The sequence below is a fragment of the Myxine glutinosa genome, chromosome 6 (assembly GCF_964187855.1).
Source record: "Myxine glutinosa chromosome 6, kmMyxGlut1.1, whole genome shotgun sequence".
In the NCBI taxonomy this organism is placed as follows: Eukaryota; Metazoa; Chordata; class Myxini; order Myxiniformes; family Myxinidae; genus Myxine; species Myxine glutinosa.
In genome coordinates this window covers 53,823,370-53,844,817 of record NC_136266.1, presented here as the reverse complement: position 1 = coordinate 53,844,817, position 21,448 = coordinate 53,823,370, and the positions used below count along the sequence as shown (strand labels likewise).

The 21,448-nt window shown below is 43.3% G+C and overlaps 2 protein-coding genes across 2 annotated transcripts in view; one reads left to right on the top strand and one right to left on the bottom strand.

Moving 5' to 3' along the window:
* Positions 1–11,436, bottom strand: part of HECTD1 (HECT domain E3 ubiquitin protein ligase 1) — a 99,632-nt gene extending 88,196 nt beyond the window's left edge. Inside the window, exons 1-7 of the mRNA XM_068120024.2 lie at positions 11,229–11,436; positions 10,598–10,738; positions 4,516–4,750; positions 3,850–4,077; positions 3,431–3,718; positions 3,046–3,316; positions 2,818–2,894 (exon numbers count right to left, since the gene is read on the bottom strand). Coding sequence (XP_067976125.1) covers positions 2,818–2,894; positions 3,046–3,316; positions 3,431–3,718; positions 3,850–4,077; positions 4,516–4,750; positions 10,598–10,737 — 1,239 coding nt within the window. The 5' untranslated portion in view covers position 10,738; positions 11,229–11,436. The remainder of the gene's footprint in view (positions 1–2,817; positions 2,895–3,045; positions 3,317–3,430; positions 3,719–3,849; positions 4,078–4,515; positions 4,751–10,597; positions 10,739–11,228) is intronic.
* Positions 1–21,448, top strand: part of HEMK2 (HemK methyltransferase 2, ETF1 glutamine and histone H4 lysine) — an 88,213-nt gene that overhangs the window by 50,709 nt on the left and 16,056 nt on the right. The window lies entirely within an intron of this gene.

Here is a 21,448-nt window from a genome sequence, read left to right as displayed (position 1 = left end):
GCCAATGTGCCAAATCCAGGAATCCCCAATCCAACAACATCCGGCTGGTACCTTGAGGACAACCAGCTGATGCCCCGTCTCATGACCAAGGAAGGGCTCACAGCAGAATGTGTCAAAATTGCGACGTGTGCATGTACCTCAAAGGCCCGTCCATGTCTAACTGGCAGGTGCAACTGTAGGAAAAATGGATTGCGGTGCACATTGGCATGCAAATGTGCAGACTTATGCAGGAACCCCCTCAATGACTGATAGTGATTAGACGACATGCATGGAAACTTGAGTATATTCCATAATGTCATATTGTTACTATGCTGGCTGTATTTGACGTAATGTAACCAATCTATGATTCAGTTGTATTTCACAAAGTATTACTAGACTAAGTTTAGTATTTGGAGTATTTGGTTCTACTAGTCTTTGATTTACTAAGCTCAATATGACATAATGTCAATAGTCTATTATGCTACTGTATTCCACATAGCATTACACGTCCATGATTTGACTGCATTCAAATAGTGTTACTAGTCTTTAGTTAGGCTGTATTTGACATAATGTAACTAGTCTTGCTTCAGCTCTGTTCCACCAATGTATTACTAGTCTATGATATGACTGTATCCCACATTCTGTCACTTATGTATGAATAGCCAGATTAGCTTGTTGGGTATGACTTTGTTAATTCAGTGCCAAATATTTGTTTAGTTTAAAGGTGCAAGCATTGCATTGACGTTTGTATTGTTTGGATCAGTGTAACATAATAATGTTTGCATTATGTATACAAGTTATGTATGTTTATTTTTGTTTTACATTAAATAATATAGCTTATATTTTACAATCTTCTATGTCTTCATTTATGTAAGTGCCTTGTTTGTCAGCTATGTTGGAACTAATATACTCCGCAAACAAGGCACTTCCAAATCCACACTACTTTCCTGAAATTCAAATGTTATAAAACATAAATTTTACATAAAGTCCCCCTCTAAAATAATACATCTTCAACTCATCAAGACTCTTTCACATACATGTGACCTATAGAATAGTAGTGCCTCATATATTTAGTATAAATGGAACATTTTAGAAGTGCCTCTGAATGAAATTGCAGTCTTATGGTCTCGCGCCACCAAATATTCTATGGCCATTTGGCAGCCATCTTGGATTTTCACTAAAGTGTGAAATTCAATTTTTATTAACACCTAATCACATAGAGTAAGTTAATTTGGACCTATCATGATGAGAAAAAGTCATACAACAATGATATTGGTTGGAATCTGGAAATATTGAAAATTGGCACGTTTTGTGATTTAGGGGGTAGGGGTAGCTGATCATGCATAAAACATATTTTCTGAGAACTTGGGTATATTCCTGAAGATTTGCTAATGAAGAGGAGGGATCTGGGCAAATTTTAAAACTATTTAGAAAGAAATTGACCAAAGAACAACTTCACAGTATGCAATTTAGTGATTTGGAAAAATCAAAATGAAGGCGTTTTTCAGGCATATTTTTGCCTTTTTGCTTCAATAAAACCACTTATAGATATGCCATGCACCCCAATTTGGGTGAGGATTGTTGTATGACTATGTTATAAGGTCATAACCCTAGAGACCTTTAAGACAGCCAGATATAAGTTCTAGAGCTCAAATATTAGAAAACACCAAAAATGTAGGCGGCCATTTTGAAAAATGGCCACAAATCTGGTCCAAACCATTTCCCAAGCTGGCAACAAGACTTTTTGGGTTCCTAGAGGTCTGGGCTTTCAGAAAAACATTGTTGCCAGCTTGTAACATGTGTACCCCTACTGTCACATTTCCTGGAAGTGCCTCCAGACTATACGTAGGAGCAGCAACTGCACACTTGTGAAATGCCGGCCACTGCAGAACCCCTTTCATCAGATTCAGACAAGATAAGCCACTGATAAACTACTTGGAGAATAAGCCGTTCAATGCTGGCAAGTCATACACTCTCATCAAGGATCAACATTCCATCTATCTATCCAACCCACTTCTTTGGCCAACCTCCAGAACTCCTCGACCTCACTTCGTCATATAGTCTTTCGTGGGAGGATGTCACCAAGCTAGCATAAAAAAAGCTCGTCACAGTCCAGGTATTTTTCATAGAGCCAAGGCATTCTATAACTGAACAAAACTCGGTGTACAAAGCATTCATTCAGAGCTTCATGGAGTATTACTCCCCACTCTGGGCTGGTGATTTTGCTTCCCACCTTGCTCCTCGAAGTGGTTAAAAACAAGGTATTCCACACCATTGGTATCTCAAGACAGGAGGGTAAGTTGGTGGGCTCCATTTTATGCAAGTTTACATCTGGCATTGTTCCTCCTGTCCTCTCCTACCTCTGCCCTCCACAAGCCATCCCAGGTCACTTCAAAAGTTCAAATTGTTTGCCCACCTGCATTCACTTGTCTCCTTATTCTCCCAACTGTGGAATAGTCTGTGTTCATTATCTCACCCTACTTCAACCTTTCGATTATGCTGCCCTCCATTATTATTGCCCTCTCGATTACTGTCTACATACGGACCACGAGCACAGCCAACGGACGCTCCGCTCACATTACATCAATCGCAGCTGCTTCGGATGAGTGTTGTGAATCTCAATCTGGATTGATGGCACTAAATACCAAATAAAGTTCCGCACAACCTCTGGAAACAGTCAAAGTGAAATTCGATTTGAAAGGGCAGTGTGGGGTGTCCCGCCATCCCCTTCTCCCACCCCATATAGGGTGCTGGGGGGGTGCGGGTTATTTAATATTGTCCTATGCAGCTTAGGCAACAAACTACTTTCATAGAAACCAGAAAATGTTTTTGCCGTACCATTTCTTGTGTTCCAAACGCCGATGCCCAGTTCAACAAACTTTGACCAACGTCGTCCATGAAATTGACTTCGAAAGCTGAAACATTTGGAAGAATACAGCATTTATACTCCAAACATTACAATTGATGCCTTGTAGTGATCTCCAAATAAGTAACACTTTAGGCAATGTCCACAATTGTGCACCTAAAAAAGTCTTTAAAAAAATAAAAATAAAAATAACAAATTACCTCCAGTGTCTATGGCATCGATAAGAGCATCTGTGTCCTTGCTTCTTATGCAGTCAATGAGCTGACGATGAGAGCGCTCCCCGGAGCTATCGAGTCGCCGCAAGCCAGGAATTCGACTGGCAGAACTCGTGCTAGACTTTGGCAGGGCTTTTCTTCCTTCAAAAAGCAGCACCAACAGCAGATCCACAAGCCTCATGGTGTCCAAGCAGCACCGCTCATCACCTTGCACTGCCCTCTCGATTGCATCTGGCAACGGTGCACGTAGCAAGTCCTAAAAGAGATTAAGGATTTGAAAAAGGTTATTTTCACTCTCGATCAGTTCATCATTCCCAAGTCGATCACCTATAAACAGCATCAGGCATCGCAGCAGCAAACGCTCTCATACCCGTGTAACAATTGGGGATCCACGGCAAAGAGTTGAGAGCAAGCTGATGATTGTTGAAACTTGGCTGCTGAGCTTTGACTCTGGCGTTGACGTTATGGCAGGTGGGGGACCGCGACTAGGTTTTGGCGTGCCCGTAGAGCTTGGTCCTGGCGCAAGACCCCCAGCAGCGGCTAATCGAGACAGTAGTTCTGCAGTCAGGCCGTGCTTCGCAAGAGGTGCTGGATCAACACCACGGCGCATAAATCTGTCAGCTAAAGATGCGAAGCAGCGCAGAGCCCCATCAGACACCTGTAGATCAAGTGGGTTGCAGGTAAACTGTTACTCGCATTTCATATGGAAAAATAAAATACTGAAAACCCACAAGTTCTGGTTGGCCCAAGATATTCTACTCAAAACAAGAAATTGTTTGAGAAAAGTACCTGATGGTCTTCATGCTTCAATAAACTGGACAGTGCTTCAACACACGGCTCAAGAGTCAAGTCGTGCGGTTCCATTTTACCACACAACCTTGACACCACAGCCATAGCAGAATGCAGCGTATCTTTGTGAACCAAATATCCAGAATCCAGGATGAATGCAAGTACATAACTGAGACCACAGGCCTCCAAGACAGCACCTGACTCCCGTGTACATATCAGCTCAAGAACCTACAACGATGAGAGCAGAAGAAGAAAAAAAAAAAATCAGCTGTTGCAGTCCAAGCAAAAGTAATATATAAAATATATTATTGGTCCAATTAGATTTTTTTTTAAATAATAATAATAAAGGTTTCGACAAACAAACAAAAACAAACATATGGTATGGGTGAAATCCATGTACAAAAAACATGGGCACACAATTAGACACCATAAGGACAAGCAAGCAACAAGGAATCAAAACTCATGACAAGTTATCTCTCCAAGAGTAGACATATGAACTAGGATGTTGGAAAATGGACAAATCAACCTGGAAACTGAGATCCCAGTTTCACAAGCAATGGGCTAAGGTAAGAATGTTAAAATAGGCCAAAACAATCTCCAAATAACAAGAGAAGGGGTAGGAAGAGGAGGACGAGTCAAGACATCTGGGTTTTACAAAAGCTGTACCTTCACACATTGCTCTGCCAAATCTCGACTCGTTCGGTTGTTGAGCTCGACGACTTCAAGACGATTGCACAAAGCTTTGACAGCCCCATCCACAGCAACTATCCGTCGAGTGCACTCGGCCGACACGTCCAAATAATACGTTATTGCACGAGCAGTAACTTCCAGAACATTATCTGGGGCACATTCATCCAAGAAGATTCTGCACAATGCTGGCAAGAATGTCCTTGGAGGGCACCTGGAAAATGACGAATGTATACAATGCAGAGATCAGATCATTGGATTAAAACCAGCTCACGTTAGTAGTTGATACCAGCTTTTGGCAGTCATTTTAATCGTTAGTGATTGTGATAGGGTTAGCAGGATAGCCTTGAATTGCATAGACTCGCCGAAAGATGAGGTCTGGCCTGGGTTCGAATCCCAGCCCAGCTTCCAACCGTCATCCCGGTTTTTCACGCAGAGTAATGCATCAATGTGTAGTCCCTCGGATAGAAATCAATCTGGGTGTCCCATGTCCCATCAATAGTTAATGGATGTTAAAGATTTCATAGTGTCATTCGCAAAGGGTAGGCAAGTTATCACCAGCAACCCTACCAGGTTCCAAATTCCTGCCTGGCCTGCAACCAACACGTGCTCCTGGCTTGTTGGAGAATCCTCGATACCAGATTACACTGATTACAATCACTAGCAACGGTACCCACCCTATGGGCAGGGCTCCAATTGGGAAGCCCAAAATGAAAAGGCAAAATATCAGAAATTGAAGGTTTTTTTATTTTAAACGATCCATAGAAACATCCGTTAAATCATATCACACGCAAATCATCAAAATCTAAACAGTATCTTTAGAATTTCAATAAAAGCCACATCACTGTTCATATCGGTAAATATTATTCCATCGTGTTTGATACACTATGATCGTGATCGTGAATCGTGATCGATAATCGTGTTCACAATCGCTATGTTGTATGTACTCCCGATACGTGTACCAAATTCCCGATACGTGTAACTGTACCAAATCAACAGTTAAAAGGATTTTGAGCCGATAGTTGTTACAACGGCCTTGGCAAGATCGATGGAGACAGCGATCTGTTAGCGTATTCACCGCCCAAATAGCTGTGTGGAATTCTCTCATGCAGAGATTAAACGTTACGGCCTTGGCAAGATCGATGGAGACAGCGTTTATTATACTTTTAATGAAGGACACCGTCTCAAGCCCCAGTCCCCATCACGGATGGGGCTCAGCGGTTTACCCGAGCCTGACGGCGAAGGGCAAGGTACACGCTGGCCCGTCCGGTATAGCGTGCGTGCGGCCCCGGACATCGAAGGGCATTAAACGTTCATTAAACATTAAACGTTCATTAAAAGATTACGAAACGAAAAACATTACGAAATTACGTTCACACCGTCACGTCAAACACTACCGTGAACACAAACATCGTCACAATGAGAACATCGTCACAATGGACGTTATGCGAACGTGAATGTTATGCGGGATTCCAAACCTGAGAATACTGGAGACCAAAGCTGAAATTGGAAAAACGAAATAGCCTATTTTACTCCTTGAGATCCCAGGATTACCCACAAAATATCGTTTCGATCGGTTCAGCCGTTTTGCGGTACCTTCGAACAGACGGACAGACATTTGGTGAATTATAGTAAGATAATAATGCAGTTCATGTCTGCACTTAAAAGAGGGGGTGGGAAACTGACCAGGTAGTTTTGCACGTTTCATGCAAAACTCCCTTCTTTGGATAGAAAGGGGAAACCACTACTTACAATGACATGACAAAATGGAGGGTAATACAATGAATATCTATTTTTAAATTTCATGCAATGGCAGTGTTGGTGTGTACTTAGTTGCTTAATACCCACGTATTATAGTACATGGTGTTGTGTCATTGTAGTGCAAAATTTGCTACACTAGTGGAACCAATGTTTTTTGGAATCCTTATACCCTAGGCAACAAGACCTGAGTTGGTTCCATTTTTTTCAATGAATGTTCAACAAGACCTGAGTTGGTTCCATTTTTTTCAATGAATGTTCAACAAGACCTGAGTTGGTTCCATTTTTTTCAATGGCGTCTTTGGCGGCCATTTTGACTTTCAAAATGGCCGTCATTTTTTGCAATTTTGTATGTATCTTTTCACATAAAACACTTTGTTTAACCATTTTTTCTGGCATTTTTGTCATTCCTTGTACAGAAAATCCACCAGAACACTTATATCCAGTTAACAGACGTTTTTTGAGAAATATCTTTGGCTAACAACTTGTTTTGAGCATAATCTAGTCGGTTGTAGCTGAAGAAGTATATGCACAAATTTTCTAGAGACGCCAAGTACAGGAAGAAATCTGGCTGCTTCAGTGAACGTGTGAAGTTAATCAGCGCCAACACTTGCCTCATGTACATTCGTGCCCATTGATACATTGGGAATTTACTGTGGCTCCTGTCAAAATCACTCAGCTGCTTTTCCAAGTTTAGATGTTCAATCTCCATTAGAAGTTGTTGATGGGCTTCCTGAATGCCTACCTCTTTCTTGTTTGCTTCTATCAAGTTATCCACACAGGCAGATAGAGCTTCGACAACTGCAGGCTTCTCTTTCAGAAATTCTGCAAGCCAGAGATCAAAGAATACCTCTAATGTGAGCTCATGAGCTTGAACAGCACGATTGTGGTGATTCCCATTGAGTATCTGATTTACTGTCACAGTGCTGTACAGATCCTTGCTCCAAGCTTCATCAAGCCCGCTGTACTCAGTCCTCCCAAGGCACCTTAGTGCACACAAGACAACGTGGAAACCACCAGGGCATACCATCCATTTCCCAGCATATTGGTCATGAAGATATTCTAACTTTAGGGCCCTCTTGTAAAGATCCATGTCAAATGTAACTAAGATCGTTCCAGTGTTTTCTGGACACACAACACTATTGAGGTATGAAAGCTTCTCAAGAACCGTCACCAGTGTTGTCCACTCATGAGCTGGTGCCTTAATGATAGGCATTGTGTGATCTTGATCAAGGTTGGGTGTCTTGTTCTCTTTTGGAGTGCACACACGAGAATTGTATGCTGACCAAACTGGTATACCGTCTGATGTCTTCATGGTGCCTCTGTGAATACCGTGAAAGTAGCCATGCAAAGTCTTGCTGTGTTGCATTAACAACTTTATCTTGATACTGACCAAGTTGAAAGTTTTCATAGCGTGGACTTCTACTTGGCTTGGGGTTAGGGACGAAGACGCCATTGAAAAAAATGGAACCAACTCAGGTCTTGTTGCCAAGGGTATATAGATGCAAAAAAAACTGATTCCACTAGTGTAGCAAATTTTGCACTTACATATAATAATTCTACATAACACCATGTACTATTAGGATGGTTCTTCAAAATGAAAGATTTTTTAAAAGTCAAGCTCCGAACACTTTAAAAAAAAAAAATTGTATGCATGTAAAAACCCTTGTGATGAAATTTTAAGCCATTTGGACTAAATTTAGGGGTTGCACACGTTGTTTGTAATTTCACATATTTGGCTCGCATAAATGTTTGAATTATTTATTCTCCACTGCTTACTTGTGATTTTGACCATTACAGTTGACCTATGACCTTGCTATGTACTGCACATTTTGAAGTTGTTTTTATGTCAATTGAATACAGTACAGCTGTACTCTGGTGTATGCAGTTGCTCTAATTGAAGAGTACAATCGTCTCCCGACAAGGGATGAACAGCAAACCCAGTATCTTCTTCTTCAAGTTGTGGCAGAACATCGCAAGAGGTTTCCCGATTGCAGGAAATCAACGTTTAATGGGCACAAAGCTTATCGGGCACAAGCATCGAGTGGCTGGCAACCATGAGTCACTGTGCAACCCCTAAAACTTGATGTATTCAAAAATATTTCACATGCAGAAGTTTTACTTCAATACCAACAAAATTAAAGGTTAGGAGTAAAACAATTTTTTTAAATGTTTTTGCCTTATGTAGCCAAGAACCACCCTATTGCGTATGCACAAAAACATCTCATCAAATTTAACAAAGGGACAATCGCAGTAAGAGTTAGTGAACCTCATCTTCCCAATGATGAACCATGAACCTAAATCATTTTGTTTTGGAAGGGAACGTTTGAGTGGTGCCGTTATAACAAGATAAACCATCAAATGTTTCGCAGAAGGAACGCATACTGTACATGACAACATGCCCATTAGATTTGGCTTGTACAGCTGTTCCACTGATAATAGCCCGATGGCCTTTTCACCCACAACGCTCAGAGGTTTGGGTATAAATAAAACAAGAGGAGAATTGTTATGCATTAGATCTTCATGGAGGCCAAAGGTCGGTTTGTGTTGGAGGACAGGTAGAACAATGGGTGGAATCAGCAAAGGTCGTGTTCATGGAGGGAAATTGTCGGTTTGTGTTGGAGGACAGGTAGAACAATGGGTGCAATCAGCAAAGGTAGTGTTCACGGAGGGAAATTGTCGGTTTGTGTTTGACAGGTAGAACAATGGGTGGAATCAGCAAAGGTAGTGTTCATGGAGGGAAATTGTCGGTTTGTGTTGGAGTACAGGTAGAACAATGGGTGGAATCAGCAACGGTAGTGTTCATGGAGGGAAATTGTCAGTTTGCGTTGGAGGACAGGTAGAACAATGGGTGGAATCAGCAACGGTAGTGTTCATGGAGGGAAATTGTCAGTTTGTGTTGCAGGACAGGTAGAACAATGGGTGGAATCAGCAAAGGTAGTGTTCATGGAGGGAAATTGTCGGTTTGCGTTGGAAGACAGGTAGAACAATGGGTGGAATCAGCAAAGGTAGTGTTCATGGAGGGAAATTGTCGGTTTGTGTTGCAGGACAGGTAGAACAATGGGTGGAATCAGCAAATGTAGTGTTCATGGAGGGAAATTGTCGGTTTGTGTTGCAGGACAGGTAGAACAATGGGTGGAATCAGCAAAGGTCGTGTTCATGGAGGGAAATTGTCGGTTTGTGTTGGACAGGTAGAACAATGGGTGGAATCAGCAAAGGTCGTGTTCATGGAGGGAAATTGTCGGTTTGTGTTGGACAGGTAGAACAATGGGTGGAATCAGCAAAGGTCATGTTCATGGAGGGAAATTGTCGGTTTGTGTTGGAGGACAGGTAGAACAATGGGTGGAATCAGCAAAGGTCGTGTTCATGGAGGGAAATTGTCGGTTTGTGTTGGAGGACAGGTAGAACAATGGGTGGAATCAGAAAAGGTAGTGTTCATGGAGGGAAATTGTCGGTTTGTGTTGGAGGACAGGTAGAACAATGGGTGGAATCAGCAAAGGTAGTGTTCATGGAGGGAAATTGTCGGTTTGTGTTGCAGGACAGGTAGAACAATGGGTGGAATCAGCAAATGTAGTGTTCATGGAGGGAAATTGTCGGTTTGTGTTGCAGGACAGGTAGAACAATGGGTGGAATCAGCAAAGGTCGTGTTCATGGAGGGAAATTGTCGGTTTGTGTTGGACAGGTAGAACAATGGGTGGAATCAGCAAAGGTCGTGTTCATGGAGGGAAATTGTCGGTTTGTGTTGGACAGGTAGAACAATGGGTGGAATCAGCAAAGGTCATGTTCATGGAGGGAAATTGTCGGTTTGTGTTGGAGGACAGGTAGAACAATGGGTGGAATCAGCAAAGGTCGTGTTCATGGAGGGAAATTGTCGGTTTGTGTTGGAGGACAGGTAGAACAATGGGTGGAATCAGAAAAGGTAGTGTTCATGGAGGGAAATTGTCGGTTTGTGTTGGAGGACAGGTAGAACAATGGGTGGAATCAGCAAAGGTCGTGTTCATGGAGGGAAATTGTCGGTTTGTGTTGGAGGACAGGTAGAACAATGGGTGCAATCAGCAAAGGTAGTGTTCATGGAGGGAAATTGTCGGTTTGTGTTGCAGGACAGGTAGAACAATGGGTGGAATCAGCAGAAGATCGACTGAGGTATGCCAACAGATTGGGGATGACAAGCTGCTCCTGGTTTCCCCATGGAGCTTAGGATACCTCGATCCACCTTCTGTTGATTCAACCCAACGTCCCCAAACTCTGCGTGTAGATCTAAACTACTGTCCGTACAGCTTCGCCACTCCAGACAAATACTTACGTCTCAAAGCATCTGTCCACATTGTCCGACATGAGCAACAACATACAGAGCTGCTCCAAGGCAATAAGTTGCATGTCCCTCTCGTCGCCCTGGCCCATGTGCAGCCATTCCAGCAACGTGTCCGGATCGACATCCGCCATGCTGAAAGCATTTTTAGAATAAAATTACAAATAAAATACACAAACATCACACACCTAGCTCGAGGCACAGCAAGCACGTGGTGAGGAAACATTTAACCGCGAAGTTGAGCAACGGTGTCGCCACCGAGATCCCGTAGGGAGTCGTAGCGCTGCCAGGTAGCTTACGGTAACACTTTAATGGCGTGCCAAGGTAAAACTACGTCATCAAAGCCGAGGTATACATTTCATGGAACTGGGATTAGCACACACTTGTTTACCACACGACGCACTCATAACGAGCACGTACGGCGAAACAAGGTGAAGGACAACACAGGCCCAAACACAATCCAATCTCAACCCGAGAGCCTTGTAACTGCGAGACACCAACTCCTCATTATATGCCGATGAGGCCTTATCGTCAAGGCCTATAAGTCAACAGCCCCTCACAGTACAAAAACAACCTCCAGAGGCACAATCAGCCGTATTCCGCGTAAGCAGGAACATGTACTCACCTCACACGAGTCGAGCGTCAACTACAAGACGACCATGGTCAATTAAATAACCACAAGATCACACACGAAAAAAAAAAATGAATTCTCCTCTTGTTCGTCTTCTCTTCAAATATTTATTTTACCAAGTGAACCCAAGCAGACCAAGGGTCGCAAGTCGCGTCTCTCTTAAATGCCACGTGATCACCTAAACGAATCACAGGCTCGTATCGTCAGGCTCCGCCCACCCGGCCGCGTGCCTAACTCGCGCACTAATTTTAGCTGCTTGAGTGCTGCCTCGAGGACAAAGAAAATGCGACCGAGAACTATAAATAACGTTTCTCCTTTGTCTTAAGGTATTAAATAAACCTGTGTGATTAAAAAACAGTACAATACTCTTTCGAAAATCATCGAATACACAAACACTACTATCCTCAGTACGATTAATTACTTATCGGGTGTCTCTACACTTTTTGACAAGAAGAAGAATCCTAATTGTGATACATCGAGATTTCATAAAGCAATGTAATCCGAAATCTAATAATCGTCACGCGAATTGATTTTAAAAAACCTTTTTAATGATTTTTACCTGATTGTTATCATTCTAGATTATGTGTTTTATATTCTTTATTTTGGAAAAAACTTAAATACGGTATTAAAAATAGGAATTATGAATAATAACATATTTAGGTTATTGGGAGGTGTATAAGACAGGCTAAAAAAATTTATGCACACTTCAACCTTGCTCGCAAAAATACGAGCAATTAAGGTTGCTGAGATTGTATTTATGCCAGTTTGAAAAAATTTACTTAATCAGCTGCACATATTTATTTGTCTTTCTTTTACACTTCAGGACTTCAGGTAGTATATTGATACTCTGTAGTCGCTGCTAACACAGACAGGCTGCTTGCGAACGGAACACACCTCCATGCACTCTAAAATCAACAATGTAGAATACGCCATGATATATTTGCACCAACATTTGAATACAATATCAGCCGAACTCGTACTATGAGAAACAACAAGCCTCTCTCGTACAAATGTTCTAATGGGGTCCTAAAACGTCCAAATGGGGTCCTAAAATCCTGTTCTTCCGCTCTTTCACTCCCTCTCTCTGTTCTCTTCACCCTCTCTTTTGCTCAAGGTCAACTGCCATCTGCTTGGAAATCAGCCAACATCACCGCTTTGCACAAAAAAGGTGCAAAAACAGATCCTAGCAACTACAGACCAATCAGCCTTCTCTCTATCAGCAAAGTCATGGAATCCATCATTGCTTCGGATATGAAATCTTTCCTCTTCTCCAATGGCTTGATCTCTGATCATCAATTTGGTTTCAGACCAGGTCACTCTACTCTGGACATGCTGCTTCTGCTGTCTCAACAATGGATGGAGGTCCTCAACGCCAAACAGGAAATTAGAGCTGTCTCCCTCGACATATCACGTGCCTTCGATACGGTCTGGCACCCCGCTCTGCTCACCAAACTCTCCTCCTTTGGTATCCATGGAAATCTCCACGCATGGATTTTTTTTTCCCATACCCTTCCTCCCGTCCATGGTACACGGAATCTTGTGGTGAGGCTGTTGCCCAGAAAACTCTTGCCTTCGTCTCCTGGAAAGCAAATCCAACGGAAGGAAATCTCATTTCCTTTCACAAAGCCCGAAACAAGTGTGTGTCCACCCTCAGGAGAGCCAGGAAACAATATCTCTCCATTCTCAAGACCGAACTCTCTTATCTGTCTCCCTCTTCCAAATCCTGGTGGCGTCTGGTCAAATCTGTTTCTGGTGTTTGTTCCCCCTCCATCCCCTCCCTTACCTCAAACGGCTACACAGCTGACTCCGCACGTGAAAAAGCTGCATGCCTCAACTCTGTCTTTGCCTCTAAATCTTGTGTCCCAAACCCATCCCTCTCTGTACCCACCGTACCCAGTCGTACCCAGCTGCTCCTGGACTCCGTGTCCTTTCCTCCTGACAAGGTAGAAAAGTTTCTGTCAACCCTCGACTCTGATTCTGCAACTGGACCTGACGGCATCAGCCCACGGCTCCTAAAATCCTGTTCTTCCGCTCTTTCACTCCCTCTCTCTGTTCTCTTCACCCTCTCTTTTGCTCAAGGTCAACTGCCATCTGCTTGGAAATCAGCCGACATCACCGCTTTGCACAAAAAAGGTGCAAAAACAGATCCCAGCAACTACAGACCAATCAGCCTTCTCTCAATTATCAGCAAAGTCATGGAATCCATCATTGCTTCGGATATCAAATCTTTCCTCTTCTCCAATGGCTTGATCTCTGATCATCAATTTGGTTTCAGACCAGGTCACTCTACTCTGGACATGCTGCTTCTGCTTTCTCAACAATGGATGGAGGTCCTCAACGCCAAACAGGAAATTAGAGCTGTCTCCCTCGACATATCACGTGCCTTCGATACGGTCTGGCACCCCGCTCTGCTCACCAAACTCTCCTCCTTTGGTATCCATGGAAATCTCCACGCATGGCTGGCGGACTTCCTCTATAGTCGTAGTCAACGTGTGGCCCTGAATGGGTTTCTCTCATCTCCTCTTCCTGTTCAGGCTGGAGTTCCCCAAGGCAGTGTTCTGGGCCCTGTGCTTTTTCTGGTCTTTATCAATGATCTCTCTGACTCTCTTGAAAATCCTCTCTATCTCTTTGCTGATGACTCCACTCTCTGCCGCTCCATTCCTCATCCCTCAGATCGGCAGTCTGCAGCCTCCTCACTCTCTTCAGACCTGGACAAAATCACAGACTGGGCAAACAAGTGGAACATGTCTTTCAATCCTGACAAATCTCACACTCTTACGATGTCTCTCCGAAAAGACCGACTGGACAACCCTCCCATCTACTTTCTGAATAATCCTCTCCAAGAAGTCTGTCACTCAAGCTTTTGGGTCTCACTATCTGCCATGATCTTTCCTGGGAAAACCACATTTCCAAGCTGGCCTCCAAAGCCAGTCGCTGACTGGGCATCCTCCGTCGTGCGAAGTCCTTCCTTGGCACACCTGAGCTCCTCACCACATACAAGGCTTTCATCCGCAGCTCAATGGAGTACTGCTCTCCCCTCTGGGCTGGTGCTCCTGCCTCACACCGAGCTCGTCTTCACGCTGTTGAAACCAAAGCGTTCAGAATCATTGGAATCTCCCGCGATGACGCTATCTCCGAGGGCCTTTCACTTAATCACCGCAGGCAGGTTGGTGGTCTTTCCGTCTTCTACCGACTCCTCTCCGGCCTTGCTCCCCCAGCTCTCTCTGGGCTCTGTCCCCCCAATATTCCTGCAGGTCGCACAAGATCTGCCTGCAACCCTCTTATGGATAAACTGCCAAAATCAAGATTCGCTGCTCATCTTCACTTCACTCCTTCATTCCTCTTTTCTCCCGCCTCTGGAACAAACTCCCTCACTCTCTTCAATCCCACTCCGCCCTCCAGGTCTTTAAAATGGCTGTTCCCCACCATCTCTTATCTTCCCCAATCCAAAACCTTGATCTTTTCTACCCCCGCTAATTTCACCCCAAATCCACTTTTTTGAGGTGACCTTTGACTTCTTTCCTGGAAGTCCTTGGTGTCCTTGCGTTTTATACCTATCCTGCCTCCCCCCAGGCCTCTCCCTCCAAAAACATCTCCCGATGTCCCTGCTCTCAAATGTTGTGTTTGTGTGCTTCCTCCCCTTCTCTCCCCATCTTGTCGACCGCTCCCCTTTTTATATACTTTGTTTGCTTGTTTGTTTGATTTGTTTGTTTGATAAATGTTAGCTCTTTCACGAGCCTCGACTCTGTACACAAAAAAAAATTTCATATAAACAAAGTGGCCTACATAGATTGCAATAGACTGACGATAACACGAGTGTTTTATACGAGAAATGTAATTGAGAATAGAAAGAAGGAAAAATATTCAGTTTATGAACAAAAGCAAACTGGAGGCGCGGGGTTTGAGAGGATGGCAATGAAATAATGAACGAAAGTGGCGATAAACAGAAGTTTTAGCGAACATGACGTCACAGGCACGTGGTGTTTTCATTGCTGCCGGACGTCTGTGTAAGTATCCCAGCGTGGTCTAGCTTATACCACGTTGCTTTTAAATTGCTATTATTGTAAATACATTTATGAAAAAATAATCGTGGATTTTCATTTCAAAGTCTTGTCAATTTGCAAATGTTGAAGGACCAGTACGGCGTTATCCAAGAGTTTAATTCACAATCCAACTACTGTACTATTTATACTGATACAGTACACTGTACAGTAGTTCAACGACTGACCCTACCACTACCAGAGGGAGGAGGTATTGAGGATGGGCAAACAAGGAGCTGATATTCTCGGTCCCCCGCCTTAGGGGAGATATGACTGAGGAATAGATCTGTGTAATATGAAAGCTAAATCTTGAACAGTTTTTTTTAATATCGCGTACGCAAGCCAGGTTACCGGTGGTTGCCATGGCAACATAATTCAGCCAATCACAGCTGTGATCTCATCAGGTTGAGATGTTATGAGGAATACAATGATATCTGTGTAATATGAAAGCGAAATGTTCAACCGTTTTTGAAATATCGTGTACACGAGCCAAGTTACCGAGATGGTTGCCATAGCAACTTAGTTGAGCCAATTGCAGCCGTGATCGAAATAGGTTGAGATTATGTCATGAGGAATATATATGAGCAATATGAAAGCTAAATGAACCACCTTTAGAGGCCATTTTTCCCCGCAAAGCAGGGGTTGGCCTTTTTCAGGCATCGTAGTCCCCTTTTTGAAGCAATGTTTTATGGCCGGATGCTCTTCCTGCCGCCAACCCTGTTAGTCGCCTCCTGCGACACACGGGGAATTACCAGTGAACTGGTACTCAATTTGCCGACCTCCGAAGGATGACAGGCTGAGTCAACCCCCCTGACGTTAATTTAGCGATCGACCAGGATTCAAACCCAGGATCCCAAGCCGGCACCCGAACCGCTAAGCCAACACCAGGCTTAATATGAAAGTTAAATGTTCAACGGTTTTTGAAATATCGCTTCCACAAAAGTACATGAACGGATGATCATTCAGTCGGACGGACCTCATTTTAATGACATTGGCAGAGGGACGGCAAACAAAAAATTTTTTGTGTGTATATGCAAAGTTCAGAATCGTGGGGGAGATAGAAATGCCACGCATCTATATATCTGTTCCTTATAGAATCCAAAACAGCTGGAGCAATCTGCTGTTCGTTTGGATGGAGCATCCAACAATGGATGGAGGCCCTCAATGCCAGACGTGATATCAGGGCCGTCTCTCTGGACATATCTCGTGCTTTTGATACAATCTGGCATCCTGCCTTACTCTCCAAACTCTCTGACTAAGCAATTTTTTTTTTGTATACAGGATCGAGGCTCGTGAAAGAGCAAACATTTATCACACAAAAAAAAAAAAAATCAAACAGACACACAAAGTATATAATAAGGGGAGCGGGAGACAAGATGGGGAGAGAAGGGGAAGCACACAAACACAACATTTGAGAACAGGGACATCAGGAGATCTGTGGGAGGGAGAGGGCTTGGGGGGAGGAGGTGTGGGAAGGAGGGGAGGGGTGGGAGAAGTATAAAACACAAGGACACAGCTAGGACTTCCAGGAAAGAAGTTGGTATTTCAAAAAAGTGGATCTGGGGTGAAATTAGCAGGGGTAGCAAAGATCAAGGTTTTGGATGGGGGAAGATCAGAGATGGTGGTGAACAGCTGTTTTAAAGACCTGGAGGGAGGAGTGGGATTGAAGAGAGTGAGGGAGTTTGTTCCAGAGGTGTGAGAAAAGAGGAATAAAGGTAAGCAGAGTCTTGATTTTGGCAGTTTAACCATAAGAGGATTGCAGGCAGATCTTGTGGGACCTGTACGAATATTTGGGGGACAGAGCCCAGAGGGAGCTGGGGGAGCAAGGCCGGAGAAGAGTCGGTAGAAGACAAAGACCACCAACATGCCTGTGGTGAGTAAGTGAAAGGCCCTCGGAGTTAGCTTCATCGCGGGAGATTCCAATGATTCTGAAAGCTTTGGTTTCAACAGCGTGAAGCCGAGCTAGGTGAGAGGCAGGAACACCGGCCCAGAGGGGAGAGCAGTATTCCATTGAGCTGCGGATGAAAGCCTTGTATGTGGTGAGGAGCTCAGGTGTGCCAAGGAAGGACTTCGCACGACGGAGGATGCCCAGTCGGCGACTGGCTTTGGAGGCCAGATTTGAAATGTGGTTTTCCCAGGAGAGATCATGGCAGATATTGAGACCCAAAAGCTTGAGTGACAGAACTTCTTGGAGAGGATTATTCAGAAAGTGGATGGGAGGGTTGTCCAGTCGGTCTTTTCGGAGAGACATCGTAAGAGAGTGAGATTTGTCAGGATTGAAAGACATGTTCCACTTGTTTGCCCAGTCAGTGATTTTGTCCAGGTCTGCAGAGAGTGAGGAGGCTGCAGACTGCCGATCTGAGGGATGAGGAATGGAGCGGCAGAGAGTGGAGGCAAGGTGAACGCCACTTTTGGGTTACTGACTTCCTTTACTTTTGTACCCGTGTGGCTCTCAACGGAATCCTTTCTTCTCTTCTCTCTGGCAAGGCTGGAGTGCCTCAAGGCAGTGTTCTGGGCCCTGTGCTTTTTCTAATTTTCATCAATGATCTCTCCAACTCTCTGAAAAATCTTCTCTATCTTTTTGCTGCAAACTCCACCCTCTGCTGTTCGATCTCTCATCACTGAGATCGGCAGGCAGCAGCCTCTTCACTCTCTGCAGACCTGGAAAAAATCACAAGCTGGTCAAACACTTGGAATGTGTCATTCAATCCTGACAAATCTCACACTCTCACTATCCCTCTCCGAAAAGACCATCTGGCAAATCCTCATATCTAATTTTTAAACAATCTTCTTGAAGAAGTTCAGTCACTCAAACTGTTGGTTTCACCATCAGCCATTATCTTTCTTGGGCAAACCACATTTCTAAGTTGGCCTCCAAAACCAGTCGCTGACTGGGTATCCTACAAAGTGCTTCCTTGGCACACTTGAACTCGTGTCCACCTGCAAGGCCTTTATCTGCAGCTTGGAGTACTGCTCTCCCCTCTGGGCTGGTGCCCCTGCCTCACACCTTGCTCAGATTGACGCCATGGAAACCAAGGCCTTCAAGATAAATGGAATCTCCCGTGAGAGCAGTATTCCATTGAACTGCGGATGAAAGCCTTGTATGTGGTGAGGAGCTCAGGTGTGCCAAGGAAGGACTTCGCACGACGGAGGATGCCCAGTCGGTTGGGTCGATGGGCCCATCACTTTTCCATTGCAGACAGGACGGTGGTTTCTCTGTCTTCTACCACGTCCTTTCTGGTATTGGACCCTCTGTTCTTTCCATGCTTGGTCTCCCCCCACTGTTTTTGCAGGGTACATGTGGTCCATGAGGAAACTCCTGGTGAAACTCCAAAAATCGAGCATCACTGCTCACCTCCACTCATTCGTCTCTCTTTTTTCCCACCTGTGGTACCAAGTTCCACATTTAGTCCATGGGCCAGAGGGGCCTACCGTGCACCCCCCCTATGATCCTACTCATGGGTGTCATTTTGTTTATTGGTATCTCCCCTAATGGAAAAAAGATGTTAACAAGAAAAAAACTCATTTGGTCTATGTTTTTTAAATCCCTATTTCGATCTTTGTCAAAATGATGTTTTTTCACAGATTGCCCTATTTCTTGGGGTCCGTGAATTTTGTACTTGCAACTGAGGCTCTCTCTCCGTAAAGATATGTCCAAATTGGACTAAATTTGGACCATGTTAGCATTAACTTTATCACAATCAACAGACAAAATGTTATCGATATAGTTTTTTGTCTTCATTTATTAATGTCGCATAATTTGCATATCATGGTACATGTTAGATGACATATAAGTTTAGCATATATTATGTGTTCCTCTTAATGAATGTAAGCGTTTATGGTTACATAATTCCAGTTAGATACATTACAACAATGATTAAAGCAACCAAAGCTTTAATGGCAAATAGTTTTATGTGATAGATTTCTACATCTTTATCTTTTTACCACACTTCATGAACACTATTGAGTGCAATAGTGACATGATGTCTAAGTCATCTCTTTCTTATGTACAAAGTAGTCTTAAATTTGAGGTAATAAATAGCACACAGGAAAAAGACAATTGTATGTAAAATGGTCACAAAATCTAATCACACTGCGATTCAAAGTATTCAAAATATCCCTTGGGTACTCTTTGTGCGATGAACCTTACACACGGTTCCTTATGTTCAGTTTAAACGGAATAATAAACAATTACACTGTTTAACACCCAAACTTCGTAATTCTTGAATACAATAATTTGATAATGTAAACTGTTAACTAATTTTGTTTTGAATAATTGTTTTTAGTTCACAATTCTTAGTTGTACAAATATTTTATCACAAGAAACAGAGGAAATGAATCTTGAATATTACATGTATGATGCTTCAACAGAAATAATAAAAACCATCGCTTCTATTGAATATGCATACTGTTACTTATACAGGCATTATTCTGGTTAAAAGACTAGGTTACATAAACAGAAGGAGTAAAGTTGGAAGGTCATACTTGGTTCCTATCGTCCTGAAAAATTCGCTCTCATAAAACAAAAATAAATCTAACATCAGATTTTTGTGTGTGTTTTAACCATACTTGTAATAGTTACATGCATTTAGGGTTAACCCTAATCCTAACCCTAACCCTAACCTGCCACCTACAAAAGAAGAGGTATAACAACTGGTTTCTGACAGCAGGATGACACTGTCACTTAAATCAACTATTAAAATTGGATGCAAAAAAATGTTTGTTCACTTGATTACCAATTTTAAAAGTTGAAACAGAAATAAACAGAAAGAACGGTATGGCAGGTATGGCACGTGCCCTGGGCGCCACTTGAAGGGGGGCGCCACTGAGCAGTTTATATTAAAGTCAGACAAGCCATCCTCGGATGTATGATCTGTCTGATTATCATGGGTGAGAAGCACTAGGATGGCTAGATTGTTAAACGACTTATATAAATTATTAGGTAAAAATACAGTGCTGGGAGCTACATGACCACATACCTCACAGTACCACTGCTCAGTGCCAACTGGCAGTAAGACCATTCTCCTGCGCAAACTCGGGAGGTAGTCTAGAATTTTGTGCAAAATCTGTGAAATTTAATGTTCTTATTAAAAGTGCCATTTCCTTATTTCAGAGCATTGTGTAAGAAGACCATGAAACGTTTCTTCACGAAGAAGAAGGAAAGTGGAGCTGAAGGACGGAAGAGACGAAAGTTGGAGACGGAGGAAGCCAAGAAGTCGAGCAAGTTCTTCATGCCCTTCTTTGAAAAGCCCGGAACAAGTTGTTCGACACGTTCCATGGAGTCGCCTGCACCTGCTACAAGTTTGTTAGAATCCGAAGGTGGATCAAGTACAAATGCATCACAAGCCGAGGAGGAAGTCAAGTCAGATAAATCCGAGTATGACGAGATTAAAAGTGAAGCTGCCAGAGAGAACGTGGACATGACAGGAGGGGAAGACGATGGTGGTGGTGGTGGTGATGTTGAGTTTATTGATGAGATTTTACCTGACGAGATTGAACCTGACGACACTGAACCTAGTGAACTGGATCGTATCGAAGAGCCTCGAACTGTCATACCAGAAGTGATTGAACAGCATGACATTGGACTTCTGAAGTTCGACAAGGATACTGGAAAAGCAATTCTGCCAGACGCGTTGAGAACAGAAATAATAAAGCTGGGTTCGAAGTATTTCCAGAACAGTGAGGGGCCTTTCCTGCCAACAAATAACCGCTCAATGAACAAAACTTGGTTCAAGAGGAAATTGGGAAATGGTCGTGGTGAGGAAGTGACTCGCTCATGGCTGGTCTATTCCCCTTCTAAAAAGTCTGCATTTTGTATCTGTTGTCTTCTCTATTCCCCTTTCCCGGTCAAACCATCAATCCTCATTGGAGCAGGAAAGTGGATTCAACCAGTGGAAAGCACCTGAAAGGATTAGTGTTCATGAAAATGCTAAGAATCATCAGGAGTGCTTCACACAGTGGAAAGAAATGGAAAGAAATTTAGCTGAAAACAGAGGAGTTATTGACGCGGAACTTCAGTCACAGATTGAGAAGGAAAAGCAGAAGTGGCGTGATATCTTGACGAGAATCCTTCACTGCATAAAATTCCTTGCGACTCAGAACCTGGCTTTGCGAGGACACAAGGAGTCACTTCAGCTGGACGATGACTCCAATGTGGGAAATTTCTTTGGCTTA